Here is a 22,196-nt window from a genome sequence, read left to right on the forward strand (position 1 = left end):
CTGCACCCATGTGGGATACCCGGAAGAAGTTCCTGGATCCTGACTTCGGATCGGCATAGCATTGGCCGTTGCGCTCACTGGGGGAGTGAATTATCGCATGGAAGATGTTCCTCTGTCTCTCCTCCTCTCTGTATATCTGACTTTCCGATAAAAATAAATAAATCTTTAAAAAAAAAAAAGAGTGAATTAGCAGAAGACATCTCTTCCTCTCTCTGTTAAAAAAAGAAAGATAGTAAGTTCTGACAAGAATGGAAGGGAATCTCATACACCTTGGGTAGGGACATAAATTAATATAGTCATGATAATATATAGCAATGTTTTGTAAGAAATCCAAAAGAACAATACATGTGATCCAGTAATCCACTAGCAGGTATATAACTAAAGAAGATGAAATCAGTAAGTTAAACAGAAAATTACATATTATTGCAGCATTACTCAGAAAAAAAAAAAACAGAGCTAAGTTAAACCTAACTAAGTCAATAGTGAAAATGTGATATATATATATATATGCATATATATCATATACATAAAAGCATGTAATTCAGTCTTTAAAAAGAAATGCTATCACCTGCAACTTAACAGAACATGACATTAAATGAAATAAGCAGGGCATATACAAATACAGCATGATTTATATGGAGAATCAAAAACAGATGAATTCACGGAAGCAGAGAGTAGAATGACAGTTTCATGAGGCTGCAGAAGGGGTTGGTGGTGAAGCTGGTTAAAGAACAAAATTTTCAGATAGGAGCAAATTCAAGAGATCTATTTTATAACAAACATTGTGACAATGCACTGTATTCTTGAAATAGTTGAAGAACAGACTTTATTTCTGCAACAAACTAATATGTATGCGAAGTTAGTTGCTCTACAATGTACACACATTCTAAAACATAATGTTTATGGGAGTATACATTTTTGTCAATTATAAATATACATCAATTTTCAAGACATTGATTAGTTGTAAACACATGAACCAAATACAAAACAGAAAACAATCTAAGTTTTAAAAATTGAAGATAATCCATTTCCATAAATATTTCCCACAAGAAGCATTTACATCTACATTGTAAGTGATAATAAATGATAAAATTCTACTATTTCAAAATAATAATCTATAACATCCTTAAATCTCTATTGGCCACAGTGCCATAGTTTCTGATGCCAGCAGTACATACCAAAGCCAGTTCAAGCTCTAGTGGCTCTGATTGTGATCTGGATTCTTCTAACTGGGCCAGGGAAAGCAAGAGACCCAGATGGAACTCTGGGGCTTGGCCCGGCCCCCACTCTAGCCCAAGCTCTTTTAGCTTTCAGGGAAGTCAACCAGGAGACTGAAGATCTCTATCTCTCACTATTTCCCACCCTGCATTTAAATTAAATCTTAAAAAGTTTAAAAGAGCATATTCACTGCCTCCAGTGAACATTTCACAGCAAATGCAATTCAATAAAAACAACTGACCTTTTATGAAAAGAGCAAACCTGAAACTCTGTCAAGTTTTAGCTGTGACTATGTAACAGCAATATGAGAGATTATTAAAAGAATAACGCTCCTATGTAAAACTTAACTTCTAATCATTTCTATTTTTTTTACAAAGAAACACTATTTAGTAAAAAGAAAAAAACAGTAAGCTACTAATTATTAATCTGTTCAAAATACTTTAACCAAAATATTTTCGCTTTCAGCTTCCACACAATTGTAACTGAATATAAAATTAAAAGTATTAACAACTAAGCTATTTTTGATTAAACTTACAGGCTGAACAATAGTCCTTCAGGACTATTAACATTAAGTATCAAAAGTACAAAGAAGCTTATAAAATATTACCTTGTCATACCTGTTGAGTGAAAAGCTTATTAAATCACAAAGGAGATTTTCACAATGTTCTTCAAATAGGCTGACACTGGTTAGATTATCACCTGCCAGATTCATAAACCGATGACTGTATACAACTTGTTCTGAAAACACAATGAAATAAATTCTATTTAAAAATCCAATATACTTTTTGGGACTAACTCAGAAGGGGTAAGTGACTGTAAACCTTTAAATGATAATAAAACTGAAAAGGTTTAAAAAATTTCCTTTACAATCTAAAATAATAGCTGTCTTATATGAACACTAATAAATGTTTAGAAATTTTTTCCAACCTGACAAGTAATGCTTAAGACTTTCCTTTTCCTAGCATTATGAATACTACATGAAATACTGTAGGAAACACTATATGAATACTACATGAAAAGTGTTAATGTGTATCACTAAAAAAAAGGAAAACACCAGAAAACTTTAACCAAAACAGTTAATTATAACAAAGTCTTTTAAAATATTATTTTTTAAAATGCTCATAAATTGAATCAATTTAGTTATTTTGTAGACTGAAGTAGAGCAAATCAAGTTAATATAATCAAGCTTTGTAACTACTATCAGAATTAGTCCATTTGAATAGTTTTGAGGAAATTTGTTAGAATCCTTGAGATAGGAAATTAGGTATCTGTAGACACCTTGTTGCATATATTGACTCTATTAAGAGGCCACATGACAGGATGGACCTATATAACCTAGGTTTTCTAAAAACACAGTTACTCACAGGATGAGAAACTTGCCTAGGGAAAAATTTCTCAGGATGTGTTTCTATTATCAACCAATGAATGACTATAAACTGACCACAAAATTACATAAATAACCAGTAAACTACAAAATAAAAACATGATTTAGTTTTACTTCCCGCATTTGAGCTGAAGGATAAAAACTATTTGAAACTATTTGAAATCATCCACAAGTAGAAAGAGAATATACAGGTATACTCACAAATTATATATGTAAACCAGATTCACTGTGTAGTAAATTAGTAGCATATATAAAGTAAAGCTGCAATGACTACTGTACTTTTAGGACTCTGTTTTACAGAACAGCTTATACACAGATTTTTAAGTATAGTAAATATACAAGTGAATAAAGTAGATCTGTTTATACTAACATGAAGAGAAATCAAAAATACGGTAAACAAAAGATAACATTGAACAGTATGATACCATCTAAGGTGAGAAGCAAAAGCAAAATCCTATTTATGAACCTCTATGCACATGTACCAATAAGAAATATAGAAAAATAAACAGGCCAAGCTGTTCCCAAGTAGTTATCTTCAGGGAAAAGGCAGTGAAAAGTTCATCTTCAAACTAGTGGTGTGGGCCAAGTTTGCGATGGTAGTGCCCCCTATCAGTACGCTAGCTATGCTACTTCTGATCCAGGTTCCTGTTAAACCTACTGGGAAAACAACAAATGATGACTCAACTAATATAGGAGATGTGGATGAAGCCTCAGGTTCCCAGCGTTACCCTGGCCCAAGCCCTGTTCAATGTGGTACTTTGAGGAGTGAGCAAGTGGATAGAAAATGTCTCTCCCACTCCGTCATTCTGCCTTTCAAATATATAACTATAATACATCTTAAATACATACCAGAAAGCATATATCATTTGTACAATTTTTAGAAACAGTGAAAGTTTAGACTAAAAAAACAAGTCAAAAGTCCACAAACTTACTGATTTTTTCACATAATATGTGAAGAATTTCTAGGACCAGCCAATGGATATCCAAATGGAGATGTAATAGATGCCACGAAGGTGGAAAAAGCTGTGAATGACATTATCAATGGTAACTGAGAATCCATACTTCACTAGGTATTTTATAACATGATATAGCATTCTTCCACAAGAATAAGGATAAAGAATAAGTTAATCTACCACCATGCAAAAGCTCAGAGAAAAATTTGTCTTATTCCTAAGAGGATTCTTTCACTGAAGATCTTTCAAAGCAGGATATATTCTCTGTTGGTTTAAAGATACACCCACCTTAGAGATGCTGGAATAGACTTTTATAGTAAAGATCGTTTCCAACCAACCTGATTCTACTAGTTGTAAATTAGCAAAGGAATTTTTAAGACATTTTTTTCCTGATTTTGTTTCAGAATTTAGGTAAGAAAAAAATTTTTTTCTAATGTAACAAATACACAGGAACCCCTTAAACTATCATGTAGACACTATATTCCCTTAAGAAATGGAGGTTAAAAGGCTGTTGAAGAAATTTACCTCTGAAATCATACATTAAGTTTCAAATTCAAGTCTGACTCAAAAGCCAGTATTTTCAATTACTGTGTTAAAGTGGGTTATCAATAACCATACTCCAGTCAATATTTAGCATAACAATCAAAGCAAATACAATGGCAAAGATGAAGAACTGCCTTATCAGATATACAAACAGAAGCAGATGCTATGCTAATAAAATATTAGCACAGGAATACATAATTAAATACACAATAGGGAAGGAAGAAGTGGTAACTCAAAGCAGCAGGAAAGCATGGGTCATTCAATAAAAGATGGCTTAGAAACTTATCCATTGGTGAGAAACTAACTAAAGCTAGATTTCCTACCTCACTGCACATTATAAATAAAGGTGGGCCAGGAAAAGACAAAACTGAATAGATTATTCAACAAAAATTATTGATCAATATAAACTAAATAGTTTGGAAAGTCAGTTTACTTGGTTAAAAATTCAATCTAAGAAAACATTTGTAATATATACTAGCCAATGAATATTGTATAGTAAACTTTCTTAAAAACAGTGAAAAATTCCACTGCAAATAGCCATTAAAAACCATTTTCATTTATAAGATGAACAAAACATATAAACAAAGTCTTGAAAGATGCTTTCTAGTTTTTCAGGTTTTTGTGTTGTTTCAGAAAAGAACAGATTATGTTTATTTCTTGAAGACCGTTAAGCTCCGCTGTTTAAAAATTCTGAGTTTCTCAGCTTTAAATAACCTATCTTTTAAAACATACCTAATTAAAAACTTGAGAAAGGTAAATCTAGTATGAGGAATGTCCTGCACAAATTATTTAATGCTGGACAAACCATTTTTCTTATACAGCTGATATCTAGAAAATAGAAACCAGTATAATTTACAGGAAGTAGAAATAAATACATCCCTCTTCCCACAATGTGCCCATGACATCTTCATTAAATGACAAAATTAAAAGAAGTACTTGCTTGTTTCTATGAATTAGGTATATGAAGTCTATAAATGCAGTTGGAGATCTATTTACTTTTTATCACTGCATATATTGCTTCTGATGAAAAAGTTAATTTTTTGGTTAAATTTCATAAAATATTTTTTACATTACATTACATTATATACATTAATGTTACATTTTTGTAAAGATATGTTCCTAGCATCTGATTGCTTCTCAAATTAAAAAGAGTTCAGGGAATAATGTGGTAAATTATCATAATTTATCATCCATATAAACCCTCATTTTTTCCTATGGTGACTGTATTATTTATAACCTGGACTATGTTAAAAATACAAATTCCATTTAAAAGGAAACTTTCGAACAAATGATTACCACAGATAAAGAATAAAAGGACAGTCAATATAACATTGCTGCATAGCATATAAAGCTGCCATCTATGGATCCAGAGTGTTGCCTATAGTTGAAATCTTTACCTTGCAGGCGCCAGGGTCCCATACGAGTGCCCCTTTGTGTCCCAGATGCTCCACTTCCCATCTAGCTACCTGCCCATGGCCTGGAGAGCAGCTGAGGACAGCCCAAAGCCTTGGGAAACCAAGAAGAGGCTCCCGACTCCTGACTTCCGACTGGCTTAGTTCTGGTCATTGCCTCCACTTGGGGAGTGAACCAGCAGAGAGAGGATTTCCCTGTGCCTGCTTCTCTCTATATATCTGAATTTCCAGTAAAAATAGATCTTAAAAACAAAACAAAACAAAACAAACAAATGCCATCTGCAACACTAGCATCCCATATGGATACTGACCGTCATCTAGCTGATTCACTTCTGACCTCGCTTCTTGATAATGGTCTCAGAAAAGAAGCAGAAGATGGCCCAAGCATCTAGGCCCCTTCTACCCTAATTAAGAACTGGATGAAGATCCAGGCTCCTAACTTTCACCCAGCCATCTGTAGAGTAAACCTGCAGAAGGAAGATCTCTCTCTCTCTCCCTCTGTATATGTACGTGTGTCTGCCTGTTTCTCTTTTTCTCTTAATCCAATTTTAATAAATTTTTAAAAGTGATACTACACATTATTACATAATTTTCAAAGTGCATTTCTTACAGGTGGTCTCGAATCTCATTACATAAATGATGGCTTATGCAAACCTTCAGCAATGAGCAAGATGCTACAAATTCTAGAATATAAAAATTTATTTGCTTTCAATTTCTGAACATTTTACATCATCATAAACAAAAAGAATAGCTATTGGTTCATTATATACTAGTTTGAATTATTTAATACATATTCATTTAGTATATTATCATTATATTATCTCAGAAACTCTAGAAGTTATGAGTTATACAGACAGGAAGGGGAATGAGATGTTTTGCAAAAATATCTAAAAACTCGGGTAGTTTGGTTGCAGAACTGCACTTTTGACTGATCTGTCTCATTCTTGAATAAATATTCCATGTGGGCAGAAAAAGGCTGATAATGTAAAAATTAAATGAAACAAGTCAAACCTTAATGTGGTTTTGAGTTACAAATGCTCCTAGGGTAACACTGGGAAGTTCAGACAGATGTCCAATATACAATAGTAATCCATGAAGCTCATCAACCAAGACTGAGGGAAGCTGAGCCTCCAAGGCCTCATAGGGATGAGCAGGAGCATGACTCTCAGCATCTTGTACTTTCAGGTATCTGAAAAAAAGATCAGATATAATAAACCACAAGAGTCTGGAAAATATACACAGAAATTCATGCCATAATCAAAATATTTATCCTACCTGAAGATAAAAACCTTAACATAATGGAGAAATATTACACACTGCTGTCTAATGTTGTCTGCCTTGTCATGCAGAGTTGATATCTTCCCTGAAACCAAAATAAACAATGTTAATCATAATTTACATAATTACCAAGAGTTGATGACAAAAAGACTTCATAAGCCAGATTAACAGTAATTGTCTATCTTGTACCTTTCTATTGGTATTTGCCCATATCACTCTTTAAAAGCTACTCTTATTAAGGTCACCAACGAAATCAATTTTGTGCAAACTAATGGATACTATCTGTCCTCAGATAACTTGCCCTCAGGTATAGCAGTAGATATATACAACTGTGGTGAGGTCACTTTCTGCAGGTCTTCCTAACCTGCTAATTTGTCTTTCTCATACTTCTTTGCTGGTTCCTCTTCAACTTTATTACTTACAAGAGGTCTCTTAGATTCAGTCTGAGATCTTTCCTCCCCATACATGTCTTCTTACATGTGTGATCTCTTTAGTTCTTTTATTAATCAATGATAAGGACTCGAAAAAGTTTATCTATACTTCATACTTCTTTGTACTCCAGACCTTGCATGTCAATCAGTATAAGTAGCTTCTACACTCCAAGTGTTGTCTGACAGATAATGCAAACAATGAACCTTTTGACTTTTTCAATACTTGTCGTGTTAAGTTCTCTCCATTTCATTCAATAATATCACCAGTAGCTTATGTTTTCCTTGATTCTTTCACTGCCTTTAAGCTTATTCATAATACATCATAGTCCTACAAAGTTTGTAACCAAATACATTTTGAAAATATCCATTTTCCCTAGACTGTGTTAAGTCACTGTACCAGACCACAAAACATTTCCTTTTATCCTCTTTAAATAAAAATCTACTTAAAATTCCTAGTGCTCCCAGTCAAAACATCCATGAAAAGCTACTAACTGCATTTAGAATGAAGTCAAAACTGACAAGAGTTCAAAAAGGTCTTTTAGTAATTCTTCTGTTTCTCTCAATTCTGTTTACTCCATTCTATAGATATTATACATCTCTTAAACATTTATTATCTGTAGGAATCATCATTTGCTACCTATGATGCATAAAACATTGATGTAAAAGATAATTGAGACATAAATATGTAAGAAATACAGGCAATAAACCTTCAACCATATTAAATATAAAACAAAAATTTTTTGCTCATTTAGTTTTATTAGAAAGGCAGATCAGATTTATGAAGAGAAGATAAACATTTTTCATCTGCTGGTTCACTTCCCAAAATGGCCACAACAGCCAGAACTGAGCAGAGGGTTGGAAGGGAAGTGGAGCAGCTGGGACATGAACTGGCACCCATATGGAATCCTGGCACATGTAAAGTGAGAATTTGGCCAATGAGCCCTTGTGCCAGACCTGAAAAGATCTATTTTTATATTCGAATTTGAATAAGATAACATGGCCACTACTTCGGCAAAACTGACACAAATATAAATGTCAAGTTGCTGTGTAAGTATCTACATATTAAATTGCACCAATGGCTTAATAGCACCTATAAGAAGTTATGACCCCTGCAATGGATTGAATATGGTTTGTCCCTTCCAAAACTCAGGTTGAAACATGATTTTAAAGGCAAGGGCCTTGAAGAGGTTGATGAATTCAGCAGTGGAAATTAATGCCATCTTTGTGGAGTGAAAGTTTGGTCAATGGATTTGTAAACACAAGAGCAAGTTGTTATAAGGTAGATCAATCCTATATTGTAACTTTTGCACCACATGTTGGCCACTCTTGTACAGGTTACGAATTCCATGAATAGACACTATTATGTGGCATGAGGCTCCTACTAAGTGCAGCTGCCTATTCTTGAATTTATCAGCCTCAAGAACAATGAGCTAATATTCTTCTTTACAAATGAGCCAGTGTTAAACATTCTATTAGAACATAAAATGATCTAAGCCAATCCTCCAGTTTCAGAACCCTCAGCCAATAAACAGTATTCCCTTAAAAATAACTGCTTTGAATTTAAAGCCAGAATTCTAAGACAGAATAAAAGGATCAGCTTTATTCATCCTAAACTCAAAAGGAATAGAAACATAAAACAAATTTTCAGACAAGAAATAAGGCAAAACAAGACTGCCTATTCCAGAGAAGGTAAAATCATATGATTGTACCCACATACCACCTGGAGAGTTTCTAACTTGTAATACTGGGAGGAAAAAGCCTAAACCCAACCCACATCATTGAGTTGAGGAGACATTAAATATCATTTTGAAGAGGCATGAAGTTACAGGACAAAAGTGCCAAAGAACAAAGTTATTCACAACAACAACAAAAAAGGTGGTGGTACGTTACCTCTGGTAATGTATATAAACCAACTCCCAAATCTTGGTCCTCAACAAAGTTTTTCAGTACAAATCTCTTCAGGCATGAGAAAAAACTACCCAGGACCATGGAAAAGCAACAGACAGCAATTCTTTTCAAAGCTAATTCAAGCTAGAGAATACCAGGTCCTACTAGCAAGAAAATTCATAATGCATTAGCACTGTAAAGAAACCTCAGATACTTCACAAAGCACTTATAAATTATTAGCATTAAATACAACACTGCTTTTGAAAATCCTTAACAAAATGTAAAACAACCTGCAGAAAGACTTGGGAATTACAAGAGATCAACAGCAAAACTGGAATAATATTTAATACCTAACCAAAACCAAGTAAATCCAGAAAACAGCCATGGAAAGTCTACAACATTTACCCCAATACAAAACATATACTACATACTCAAAGAAGCAGAAATCTATATCACAGAACCAATAGTGAAAAACTCAATCAGTACTGTCAATGGCAGAATTGACAAATGACAGTGATGTAAGAATCAACAGTCAACTGCATTAACCATAGGTATGTCTACTTTATATATGCAAAATGGATGCATAAGAGGACAAATAGATGACCAAAAATGACATAAATTACACAGAGAAACAAGAACAAAACCCAAAAACCCACAAAGCAAGAGCAACACCAAAAGTATTTAAGAAACAGGAAATCTAAGAAATTCTCAGGAGCCAGCATGATGGCTCAATAGTTTAATCCTGCCCTTTCAAGCAAGTGCTGCCTCCCACATGTATGCCTGTTCATGTGCCAGTTGCTCTACTTCCCATCTAGCTCCCTGCCTGTGGCCTGAGAACACACTGGAGGATGGCCCAAGCCTTGGGACCATGCAACTATGTGGGAAACTCGGGAGAATTCCCTGGTTTGGATGAGTTCAGTTCTGGCTGTGGTGGTCATTTGATGTGTGAACCAGCATAAAAAAGATCTCTCTCTCTGTCTCTTGCTTCTTTTTGTAATTCCGCCTTCAACTAAAAGTTAACAAACCTTTAAAAAACATTCTCAGAACACAGACTATCATTCTGCCGCAACCCAAGGAAAATAGGAAATAGAATAAGAACTACATCTACCAGACAGTAAAATGACATTCACAAGGACTTTGTGGGAGGAGGCTGAGGGCTATGCTTAGCTACACTATTTTATTATTATATAACTACAGACTGGGACAGGAAGACCTACAGATAATCTTTAGTACTACTAATCTACCTAACAAACTCTCTTTAAAGGATTTTCTAAACAACAAAAATATTAAAATGCTAGCACAACAAATAGCCATTTAAACAAATACAGCCATTCCTCCGTACCAAGAGACATTCCTTTCAAGGAACCCCTGAGGACAGCAGAATATATGAATGCTCAAGTTCCTAACAAAAAATGCTATAGTCACTCTCAGTGGATACAAGGAGTTGATTACAGCTCAATGTAATGGTTTCAGGCTAAGTGTGGTTTAAAAACCAAACTTACATTCCTTAGCTGCACACACTGCCTAGGCTGCCTTGTACCTAGAAAAGTGTTAACACTGCTGGGATAAAAGCAGCCAGTAGCTAGTAGGCACTCTGGGCCTGGTTAAAGCCAAATTTGTGTTAACCACACCAGTGTGCCAGCATATCTGCTTCTTTATTTTTCTTCTTCTTCTTTTTAAAATATAAGTGGGAAACAGAGGAAACTCCAAGACCAGGATATGCCATCGTACTCTTGGGGAGGTGGGGTGGTGGCTGTAGATCACTTGGAGAAGGGATTCTGGGGATGTATTCAAGTGGGAGTGGCTGATGGCATGTTTAACTTGGTAGGAATAAACTCTGGGGTCTTTCACAGACCAGGCAACTGGATGTGCAGATACTCAAAGGAGCTGAGAAAAAGAACATTAGAAAGGGAAAATGGCGGGGGTGGGGAGTAGGTCTGGGTCAGACAAAGGCATCTGCTGATTTGGAAGACCTGGGCTGGACTAAACAGCAGTGCCCGCTATTCAGAGGTGCTCACAAAAGCTGAGGCTGAGAGTCATGTTTCACTGGCCTAGGATGTAGTACCCACCCATGAGTGTTAGAGAAGACAGTGGGTGTTGGAGAAGACAGTAGACCACATCAGGCTGGGTAACAGTACCCATCAGAATGCTAGAGAATCAGATCTAGGGGCTTATTCTGTAGGCGAATTGTGGGTTTGCTTCTGAGGGACTGCAGCACCCACCAGTTTATGTGGAGAACTGGTAACAGGCCAAGCCAACCTGGACCACAGAACTAAAATGACAAGAACTGACTGGAGCTGGGGCTGCTGGGAGGAGGCCAGAAGGGGTCAGGCTACAGCACATGCCAGCATATGCAAGGAAAGGACTGAGGGTAAAGCATGCCAAATAGGACCACTGCAGCCCTTCCACACCTACTCCCAGCATTAGTGAGATCCGGGACTTGGAGAAGAGAAGGTAGGGGACCCTGGGGAACTCCCCTATTGGGGGGCAGTTCCTGCTGGGGAACACAAGAACCAGGGCTGGGGTGTGACAGGCCTCGTAAGGTTGCAGCACTTATCAATACGGGTAAGGTCAGGAACAGGCCAGACTATGCCAGGCTACAGTATCTGCTGGCAGGCACAAGCTCCAGGACAAGGTGTGGGTTTTGTCTGGCTGGCCTAAGTTGCAACTCGCCAGTAAGCACTGACGTTGCAGGTGGGCCATGCAAGGCTGGATCGAAGCACCCACCAGCACACACAAGACCCAGAGCTGGCAACACGTCTGGTAGAAGAACTTGGGACTCCCTTGCTGGGCTGTAGCTCCTACCTGTGAAAGAGAGCCAGAGCTATGGGTACCCCAGTCTGGGCAAAGCTACAGCACCTGTCAGCAGGCATGTGAGCTTGCCTTTGGGGCAGTTCAGGCAGTGTCACTCCACAGTACACACCGGCAGCAGTGACAGACAGAACAGGATGCAGGCAAGGTTGGGTCCGACCACAACACCTACCAGTTCACATGAGGGTTGGGGTGGGCCAGACTGGGCTAGAGTGGTATACCTGTTGGTGAGAGCTGGAACTGAGGTGAACCAGGTTCAGTTAGACTGTAGCAGCTGCTGGCAAATGCCAAACTGGGGGGTAGGCCATCTCAGGACGGGCCATAGTCACCCATTGACACATGCAAGATTTGGGGCTGGGTGCAGGCCTAGTAGGGGAACTTTGGGGACTCTCTTCTGGGCTGCTGCTTCTATTGGTAAGCATGTAAGCTGGGACTGAGGGTGGGTCATGCTGTGCTAGGCTTCTGCAACTGCTGGCACATGCAAGTGCCAGAATAGGTGCAAGCCAGCCAGGCTAAGCTACAACACCAGGTGCTTAGTGCTGGGACTGGATACAAGGCATGTCAGGCTACACTGTAGTACCACTTAACAGGTGTAAGACCTGGGGCAGGGAATATCCCTGGCAGGGGAACTGTGGGCACCCCCTTGTTAGGCTGTACCTATTGCTGCTAGGCCCAAGACCCAGGACTGGGGGGTGGGCCAGGACTTGTCCAGGCTGGACAAGCCAGTGGCTGGCACCTGTCAGCATTTGTGAGTGTCAGGTCAGGCTGAACCGAACCACAGCACCCACAGATGTACACAAGGGGCAAGATGGGATATAGGCTGATTTGGACTAGGCCACGGCAGAGGCTGACACATACAAAATCAGAGTCTGGGTGCAAGCCTGGTGAGGGTTTATTGGGAGTCACCTGTCTAGGTCATGGCATCCAACGACATGCATGAGAAGTAAGTTTGTGGTGGGCTGGCTGGGCTATGCAAAGGCACCCGCTGATTCACCTGGAACTGGGGTGACAGACCAAAACTGACCATGCACTGGTTGGCACACAAGATCAAGTCTGAGATCAGTCCAGATAAGGTTTCTTGGTGGAACTACCCAACTGGACTGCTGGACTAACATCCTAGCCATAAAGAAAAACAACAAGATGTGTTGTTGGTCCTTGGAGTGCATGTATCAGCACTGGGCCTCCTCGGTTGCTACTGCCTGTGCAAAGGCAGCATGCATAGATACATACAGAGGACATGTCAGCCAGCTCATCTAGGGGACATCAACTGCTTCATCAGAGGATGAAAATAGAGCAGGCTAGACCACTCTCCTTGCCAAGCTTTGCAGCACATTTCTGGGTCTGTGGATGCACTAAGGTGGACTTGGTCAAATAACAGACCTTGGAGAGATTTTTATCACCCCTGGAGCAATAAAACCAGCAACTTCTCAGAACTATCAAAATCACTCAAGTAACACCCTGGGAACTCCTCCGCACAAATGATTGTACCCCATCTCCAGGTGCTGACATAGTTTAACAGCAAGGAAGGTACCTTCCTCCCCTATAGAAACAGGAGAAAAAAAAAAAAACCTGAAACATATGTCCTCTGCATCTGAACCTGAACCTCTCCACTCAAATCAGAGGCCTACATGGGTATACATCACTTAACTACGTAAACAATATTAAAAATATCAAAAATAATGAAAAACAAAGACAAAAAAGGAAAAAAAAAACCCTATACAATAGATGGCTTCTATAAACCCGATATACTTATGGCTTTCTGCACAATAAAGATATTTTGCTCTACTAAAACAATCTACAGAGTACAAAACAAAACCCAGACTCTGCCACAGTTTACAAAGCTAATTTTGATCTTTTTCCCTTCTTCCTACTCCACACATGCTTCATCACGGTATTTACTCTGTGCTCCCTGAATGTTTTTACACACCTCAATATTTTTGTCCTGCCTGAATACTCTAAAATTCTCCCTTAATTATTCTGTCTAACCGATACCTTCCCATCACTGAAGATCCATATCTAGTATCATCTAATGGGCACAAACAAAAAGCTGTTGGCTCCCAAAACAAGTTATACATGCCCATGACTGCATTTTTTGTGTCTGGATTTCTGTCCAAAACAAACGCAAACTCCACAGTACCATATTTTTTCTTTTTGGATTCACTATATTGAAAAAGTAAAAATTAAGTTTTTGTTGATCATATGCTGAGGAAACAAGAAAGGGTAATTAAAACACAGAAAACTGACATTGATTGGCTGGGCTATGATCTTTCTGATTAAAGATAAATGATTTTCATAATATATTAAAAAATAACAAGGGGCAGGTATGATGGCTCAGTTGGGTAATCCTCTACCTGCAAGCACCAGTATCCCATAAGGCATTGATTCATGCCCTGGCTGTTTCACATTCAAATAAATTCCCTGCTTGGGGTGTGGGAAAGCAGTAGAGGATGGTCCAAAGCTTGGGACCTACATGCACATGGGAGACCCAGAGGCACCTCCGGGCTCCTGGCTTTGGATCTGCTCAGTTCTGGCCTGCAGCTATTTACAGACTTAACCCCCAGATAGATCTTTCTGTCTCTCCTTCTCTCTATAAATCTGCCTTCCCATTAAAAATAAATAAATCTTTAAAAGAGAGAGAGAGGGAGACCCACTCCATAATTATTGTGGAAAAAGAAGAAAAATAACTCAGAATTCATTTCTGAACAGAAAGAAGGTAACTTACACAACCTCAGTCTCTGACACACATACACATATGCACTACTCTAACCAAAGTGTTACTAATACAAGCTGTGTGCTGGGCACCATTAATAATATACACTGGGCTAACTCTTAACATATATATGGCATTTAATCCTCAGTAGAACGCTTATGATGCAAGGACTATTACCTGATGCAACATCCATAATCAACTAGGAGTTGGAACTCAGGGTGAACATAAAAGTTATAATTCTAAATTCTATACTATACCAAACCTGCTAGAAAGAAGCAGCAGCTAATCTACAAAGAAACATACCTCCTTAACTTTGCTGTTCTCCCTCCAGTTAACAATACACACAAAAAAGCAGGCAGAAGAAGGGAGCATGCAGTCTAGTACTTTTTTCATTTACAGACTCTATTCCACTCCCTAGCTCCAAAGCAAGTACCAGTTCACTTGTGATGTTGTTTTACCTTTAAGAACTACAGATTTTAAAAAATGCCACTAACTCTCAGTCACAATGTCATACTTTTTCTGAACACCAAATACACCGTATCAAACTGGTAGTACAGCTTTTAATACTGTGGTATCCCATTACACTACAATGTGTTATTCACTGTAACTGGAACAACAATTCCTTCTGGCTATTGAAGACAAGTAAAACTTACCAAAATCACAGCTGGCCTGTAATAAGGTATCCAAGTTGTATAGCTGTTGCCTAATTAAAAACAAACAAACAAACATGTAATGTTACAGTTAATTTTAATATAAACTATGTAACAACTATATGGATAATGTTTCAAGTCTATTGTACTGCTTCAGTATCTCTTATTTGTAGACATTTAATACTTTGTGGATGTTAATGAAATGGTCAACTTCAGATAGTGAAAACTCTTAGGGAAGATAATTAACTTTGACATCCCAAAAGCATCTACTAAAAGCTGCATTTATCTCACAAATTATTATTTTATTATCAGTGAGATACTGTTTATATAGTTAAAAATTTTAAGATACTTGCATGTACATTAACTCTAAAGAGGTTAGGATTACAAGTACCAACTTAGCCAATTTCAATAAAACAGATTATAACAGGTCACAGATACAGTGACACCTCTACTTAAGAGCTGATATGAGAGTGAGAAAGTAACTTCTACCTTCATTTTCATATGAATGCTCCAATATCATTTTTAATGCGCTTTTGGATTACTGGCCCTAAACAACTGATTTAAAAAAAATCACTTAAATTACATTTCATTGAGGTGATGGTGTTCATTTTTTTTGAAGGTATAGCAAAAATTTAAGAATGAGATGTTGATACCTGGAATGTTTACAAATACTTGAGGCAAAAGAACAGGGGTTGGGACAGATGAAAGAAGATGAGAGAACCTTGATGCTTACTGCAACTGAGAAAGGGTATGTGTGGGTCCATTATGCTATTCTCTCTTCCATTTCATATTTTCATAAAAACCTCAGATGTATTGAACACAAAGAATCAGCTTTCTACTCTGGAGGATCAAATTTCAGCTCATTCTTTTAAAGATCAATGAAAGATTGTGAGTTTTAAACAAAAAGCATCTTAATCTTTTTCCCCCAAGTTATAATTTGGTTCAAAACTTTAAATACTAGCATTCAATCCACACCATCAAATACATAGGAAGTTTCTGAAAATCAATAACAATTTTTAAAAACTCATTAAAACTATGACTGCATCAAGCCATTGCCCTCTGGTTATTGTCACTGGAAGATAATCAAATGGGCAACAAGCAATCACTGGCGTTGTTACATTAGCAGTGTTGCAAACCTCCCAGAATTGGAAACAAACACACCTGAATAAATGAAAGAGCTCTCTGGAAGAATCCACAAGCGCTGTTTCAGTGACCCACTGAATACCAAAAAGTTCCACAGTATCCTCCTCAAAGTTGGTTGGTAACGGGTCGAGATTCAAAAATAATCTGAAATGAAAAGTCTAGTTTAATCTCACAAAAAGTACGCTAAATATTACCTGAATCAGTATTAACCAGGAAATAGTATGTTACCTCACAGTCAGGATCTTTACAGCTAGGGTATTAAAATCTCACCCTGCATAGGGAGTACGATGGTATAGAGATCAAGATAACTCAGAGGAACCTATTTTTTGCATGACATCATTAATGGTCTCCAGTTGCAGAATTTTTTTTTTGAGGAAATATATGATTTAAAATAAATTAAATAAGTAAAAGTTATCCTGACCCACGTCTGGAGCATAATCATGTTAAGTGACCTCTTTTAAGGTATCTAACTAACAAGCCTGTAAGATCAAAAAGATGTTTGCTTTTTAGACTGAAACTGCCTCAGTAGATCCAGCCAAAATATTTCAAGAACAGCAACTTCACTGTAGTATACATATCTATATAAAAGTAGAAGTTACTGCGACAATGAAACAAAAAAGCACCGAGAAGTTCTAAGGTACTGTATTCCATAGCAGGAAAGACCATTTCAAAAAAACCTAGGTGATGAAATAACATTCCTAACAAACAGAACAATAGCCTGATGGGGGAAAAAACATCCCCAGCTTTTCCACCTACCTCTTAAGTGTCCCACTGCAAAGGTAGGAGTCCCCAGAAAAATGGTTTTCTCCTCTTGCATTGTCAACCGCACAAGAAAAGCAAGGGGGCTTGCACCATTCTGTCCCCAGCTCCAGCTCCAAGCTGTCGGTCAAGAGCGCGGACACGCCAGCACAGTTATCCATTATCTACTTTCAATTCTGAAATGCCTGTGGTACATGATGCTGACCAGCGAGAGCAGCTTCAGAGAGAAGTTGCGAAGAGACTCCTGGAGGTGGGACGGGCCCGGAAACAGGGGGTTACCCGACAAAGTTCCCCAAATTTGGGTCCTCAAATCCCGAGGGGCCAAAGCCTCCACAAAGTCCCGACCCCAGTCCCGACTTCACTTCCCACCCGGATCAGGTCGGACTCCACAGCCTGGGACAGGCGGAGGCCCGCAGAGCAGCCCGGGCTGCAGCTGGACACGCCACCCTCCACCACCCGACCACACCGATCTCTGCCCTGTGTTCCCTGGCAAGGCGGACAAGGCGCCCGGGCCGGCTCTCGGAGGGAATCCGGGGCCAGCGCCTCGCCGGGGGCCCGGAAGCCGGCTCCCCCCGGCCTGCCTCGGGGTCCCTCGCCAGGAAGCCGCAGAACCCCTTTCCCGCGAGCTCACACTCCCAGTTCCCGAAATCTGCCGCTCGCGATCCAGACCACAGCCCGGGATCCCGCGGGCTCCGGAGCAGAAACCGGCGAAATTCCCGCCACGACGCGCCCGCGCTCCGAGAGGGCGGAGCCACGGCGCACAGCTCGCAAGTCTCGCGAGAATCTGCCGAACGGGAGGAAGGTGCCAAAACTTTTTTTTTTTTTTTGGACGTCATAGGCCGGAAGGAGGTGTCTTGTGGGTCCTTGTAGGAAAACGAACGGGAAACTGAGGCTAAGGTGAGGAAGGCCTGAGGAAGGCCCGAGGACAGCGAGGTTGCTTTATGTCCGTGCGTGTTAGAAAAGTGTTTAACTAGAGTGAGTGCGACAGGGGCGGCTCGCTCACGCCCAGAGCTGTGCCGTGCCGTCCTCACACTGAGGGAGCAGTAACTTTGGTTGGGATGCAGGATGCTTTCTGTTCGTGGACTATGGGCCAGGCCGGTGCAAAAATGAAGCAGATTCGGTGTTTGGTTTCACAGAGTAGGTCAGGCGGACCTTGCTATGGCTATAAACACGGTGGCCCCCTTTCTTAGCCACACTCCTGAGCGGGTTACCGTCTAGTGAGTGGCGGTGTTTCCACTTTCTTTCCAAAAGCGTTCTTGACAATAAACTCCACAGACTTCTCATTGTAAGACAGAAGTAACGCTGCAGTGTATCCTCACCTTGGAATTTAAGAAAGATAACAGCCCTTTGCTCGTTCCTCCACGGCGTAGTCGGTACTGAGTTCAGTTCCTGGGCAGATAGTATTCAGATAGTGCACATTTTCTGATGAGTCCCATAACATGAGGGAACGACACAGCATGCACTCAGTTCTGACCACAACCCAGGATTTTGTGGTTGGAGTCAGAACTGTTTTGTTGCTCTGAAGCATAAGGAGACCTGAGACTTTGTTGAGGAGTGAAGCAGCTTTTTGATGTCTGTGGGGGGTATGTGAGTTGCCCACAACCACCTCAAGAACTAGTGCCTAGATAAGAGAATTCTGTTCCCTGACGCTTCATAGATATTTGTACGTCTTCCTCTGCTCAAACACTGAAATAGACTCCCTTTTCCTTAAGTGTCTAATGTCAAATGACCAATTTGCTTGATTAAGGTGAGTAGGATCAACACAAACTACACAACTAATTTAAGCTAGTGGTATTGATACTAATTAATATTAATATATAGAATAGCTCAAGAAGGCTAACTGAAAGGTGCTTAATGTAAAGGCTGTTTCCAGAGTTTAGGACAGGTTTACCAGAAAACAAAAAATGATAGTAAAGAACCCAAGGTTAATGAATCACTAGTCATCCCTAGGCCTAAGGAGGAAAGGGAAGAAGAAACTACCAGAGGGCAGTGAGTTCCTGCTATAGTCACCAGCCACTATTGGATAACTATGCCTTCATGAGGGAACATAACCACTGCTAACTTACAGCCCATCAGGTAATAAACTTATGATTTTAGTTTCTACCTAGTATCTCACACTGCCCCAAATCAACCTAAATCAAGACAAGGAAGTTTTTTTTAAAAGCTCAGTTTCCTGGAGTGGGGACCAAGATGAAGAATGAATCTCTCAGAAAGCAGTCATTTGTCAGGAAGGTGTGAGGACACTAAATGTACATACATCTAACAACAGTTTGCTTAAGCCTCCATTAAGCCAAAATATCAAAATTTATAGGTGAAATACTGAAAACAATTTGAAAGACATAGGAACTCTGCTTTCTTCAACTGAAGAAGCAAATATGAAGAAAGTTAAAGAAACTTAATACTACTAATCAACTTCACCTAACTGGCATTTGTACATGACTTAACACAATAGAATAGAATAGAATAGTTATTCTTGATAAATATTATCAAGTGAATAGAGCATATTCTGAGCAGTAAAGTTTTCCAACTTTAAAGAGACCAAAGTCAGGCTGGCGTAGTAGCCTAGCAGCTCAAGTCCTCAGATTGCCTGTGCCAGGATCCCATGTGGGCACTGATTCCTATCCCAGCGTCCCTGCTTCATATCCAGCTCCCTGCTTGTAATGTGGGAAAGCAGTCATGGACAGCCCAAAGCCTTGGAACCCTGAGCCCAGGTGGGATACAAGAAAAAGGTCCTGGTTCCTGGTTTTGGATAAGTTTACCTTTGACCATTTGGCAACTTGGGGAATGAGTCACCGGATGGAAGATCTTCCTATCTCTCCTCCTCACTGTGTATCTTATTTTCCAGTAAAAATAAATAAATTTTAAAAAGACCAAAATCACACATAGTATATTGTCTGACCACATGGAATTAAATTTGAAATATATAACAGATAACTGGAAACTCTAAATATCTGGAAAGTAAATAACAGAGTTACAATTGAAATCTGTGAATCAAAAAGAAAATAGATAAATAAAATTTAAATGAAAATATTAAAATGCATAGTATTGTTTATGTTAGTAAAGGATGAAACTGAAGAAAACTAGAAAAACATTTTAAAGAGTTGCTTTCTTGAACAGATCAATATAATTGACAAGCTTCATAGCAAAACCAATTAAAAAACACATTGCAATGGTAAAGATATGAGAGAATATCAAGAACATTTTATGCCAGTAGACATAAATGAGCAGATTTCTTGAAAAACAAAAAAAGATGCCAAGGCTCACAAAAGAAGAATAAGATAAAGTAATGTAAGTAAAGTAAAGTAGCTTAATGTACATGATAGCAATTTGCATCCTTGGTTTGAAAAGCACATCCTTCCCTCATTTTCCCTCTTACTCTTCCCACCACACACATATCACTTGTTGAAAGAAATCTTCAGAACTAAATGCTTTACTATTGAACTTTTCCAAGCATTTTTAAAAATGGATAAAACCAATTTTGTGCTTTTACAGAAAATAGAAGAGGATGCAACACTTTAAATTTTACGTTATGAAGCCAGAGTTATATTGATATCAAAACCTGAGTGACAAGAGAAGAAATTGTAATCTAAGAGGGCAGATGGGAACCAACCCAGAGATGGTAACTTGCAATCCTCTGTTCCAAGAATATGAAAGTGATGAGTCTTATGAAGTGTTGGATTTAACTGAGTACACAAGAAGGCGTCTCTGGTGGAATCAAGTGTTGAGCCACAGCTCAGGATCTGTGGCAGAAAAATACTCTGTAGCCACACAGATTGTCATGGGTGGTCTAACTGGCTGGTGTGCAGGATATTTGTTCCAGAAAGTTGGAAAAGTTGCAGCAACTGCAGTAAGTGGTGGTTTTCTTCTGTTTCATATTGCCAAGCACTTTGGCTATGTGCAGATTGACTGGAAGAAAATCGAAAAAGATTTTAACAAAGCAAAAAGGCAGATTGAGAAACAAGCAAAAAGAACAGCACCTGAAATGAATAATATTCTTGAAAAAGCAGTGGAATGTGTCAAACAGAACATTGTGATATCTACTGGACTTGTGGGAGGCTTCTTGCTAGGACTTGCTTCTTAAAAGACATGAAGGCTCTACCAGAGTGCATTCAAATGTTAGAAAACAATGTGCTCACAACAGTACATGCCCCTCAAGAGAAACAATTAGCTGAACAAGACTGAACTCAGAACTTACAATTTGATATCTGAAGCTTAAAATATTCCCTATGTAGTACCTGCTAATTAAAACCAAAACCACAAAAAAAAAAAAAAACTCAACTGTGTGGCATGTAAATATAGTGTTTTTGAGAAAAACATGACTTTCGTCATTATTTTTAATATGCTAGATATGAAGTATCACCATAAAATTTAGATTTGGAGAAGAAAAATATCTGTTGGAATTATAGCCCAATAAAATGTTATCCTCAATTCAAATAAGATGTTGTAGTTCATAGTATAGTACCATTAATTTTAAAAAAATTGTCATAGATCTACATCGGGGCTGACTGTTTAAAAAAATAATTTGTTATATTTACTTCAAAGGAAGTGTCACAGAGAGGGAGAAAGAGAGATCTTATCCCCACTGGTTCACTCTCCAAGTGGCTACAAATGTCAGGGTTGGGTCAGTTCAAATCTAGGAGTCTAGAACTCCATCAGAGTTTCCCACAGGGATGGCAGGGCCTCAGGTACTTGAGTTATCATTTGCTGCTTTCCAAGATAGATTAGAGGGAGCTGGATGGGAAACAGCAGCTGCAATTCAAACTGATAGTCTCATTTGGGATGGCAGCATTACTGATGGTTACTTAATCCAGTGCACTACAATGCTGGCCTAAAGCTGTGTGTTTTTTTTTTTCCAGAAAATATTTACAATAAACTGAGGAACTACACATGCAAAATTGCAACCCAGTATCACAGAGGCAGAAGTCTTAGCACAATACTTTAGAAAGAATGATGTCTCATAAGAAAATCAGATTCAATTTAGGAATATAGGGTTAGTTCAGATTTCAAGAAGGAATCC

At 38.6% G+C, this 22,196-nt stretch overlaps 2 protein-coding genes across 2 annotated transcripts in view; one reads left to right on the forward strand and one right to left on the reverse strand.

Moving 5' to 3' along the window:
* Positions 1-17,910, reverse strand: part of MMS22L (MMS22 like, DNA repair protein) — a 112,282-nt gene extending 94,372 nt beyond the window's left edge. The window contains exons 1-8 of the mRNA XM_040983801.1: positions 17,811-17,910; positions 17,177-17,423; positions 16,439-16,564; positions 15,281-15,330; positions 6,786-6,873; positions 6,522-6,699; positions 3,535-3,625; positions 1,826-1,956 (exon numbers count right to left, since the gene is read on the reverse strand). Coding sequence (XP_040839735.1) covers positions 1,826-1,956; positions 3,535-3,625; positions 6,522-6,699; positions 6,786-6,873; positions 15,281-15,330; positions 16,439-16,564; positions 17,177-17,340 — 828 coding nt within the window. The 5' untranslated portion in view covers positions 17,341-17,423; positions 17,811-17,910. The remainder of the gene's footprint in view (positions 1-1,825; positions 1,957-3,534; positions 3,626-6,521; positions 6,700-6,785; positions 6,874-15,280; positions 15,331-16,438; positions 16,565-17,176; positions 17,424-17,810) is intronic.
* Positions 17,911-17,955: 45 nt separating this feature from the next.
* On the forward strand, positions 17,956-21,464 carry LOC121158392 (FUN14 domain-containing protein 1-like). The gene is made up of 2 exons (XM_040983098.1): positions 17,956-18,076; positions 20,672-21,464. Exon 2 carries the CDS (start codon positions 20,778-20,780, stop codon positions 21,258-21,260), a length of 483 nt encoding a protein of 160 aa, XP_040839032.1. The 5' UTR covers positions 17,956-18,076; positions 20,672-20,777; the 3' UTR covers positions 21,261-21,464.
* The last annotated feature ends 732 nt before the right edge of the window (positions 21,465-22,196 follow it).

The sequence above is a fragment of the Ochotona curzoniae genome, unplaced genomic scaffold, assembly GCF_017591425.1.
Source record: "Ochotona curzoniae isolate NIBS_2020 unplaced genomic scaffold, NIBS_Ocur_1.0 contig_3819, whole genome shotgun sequence".
NCBI classification, from domain to species: domain Eukaryota; kingdom Metazoa; phylum Chordata; class Mammalia; order Lagomorpha; family Ochotonidae; genus Ochotona; species Ochotona curzoniae.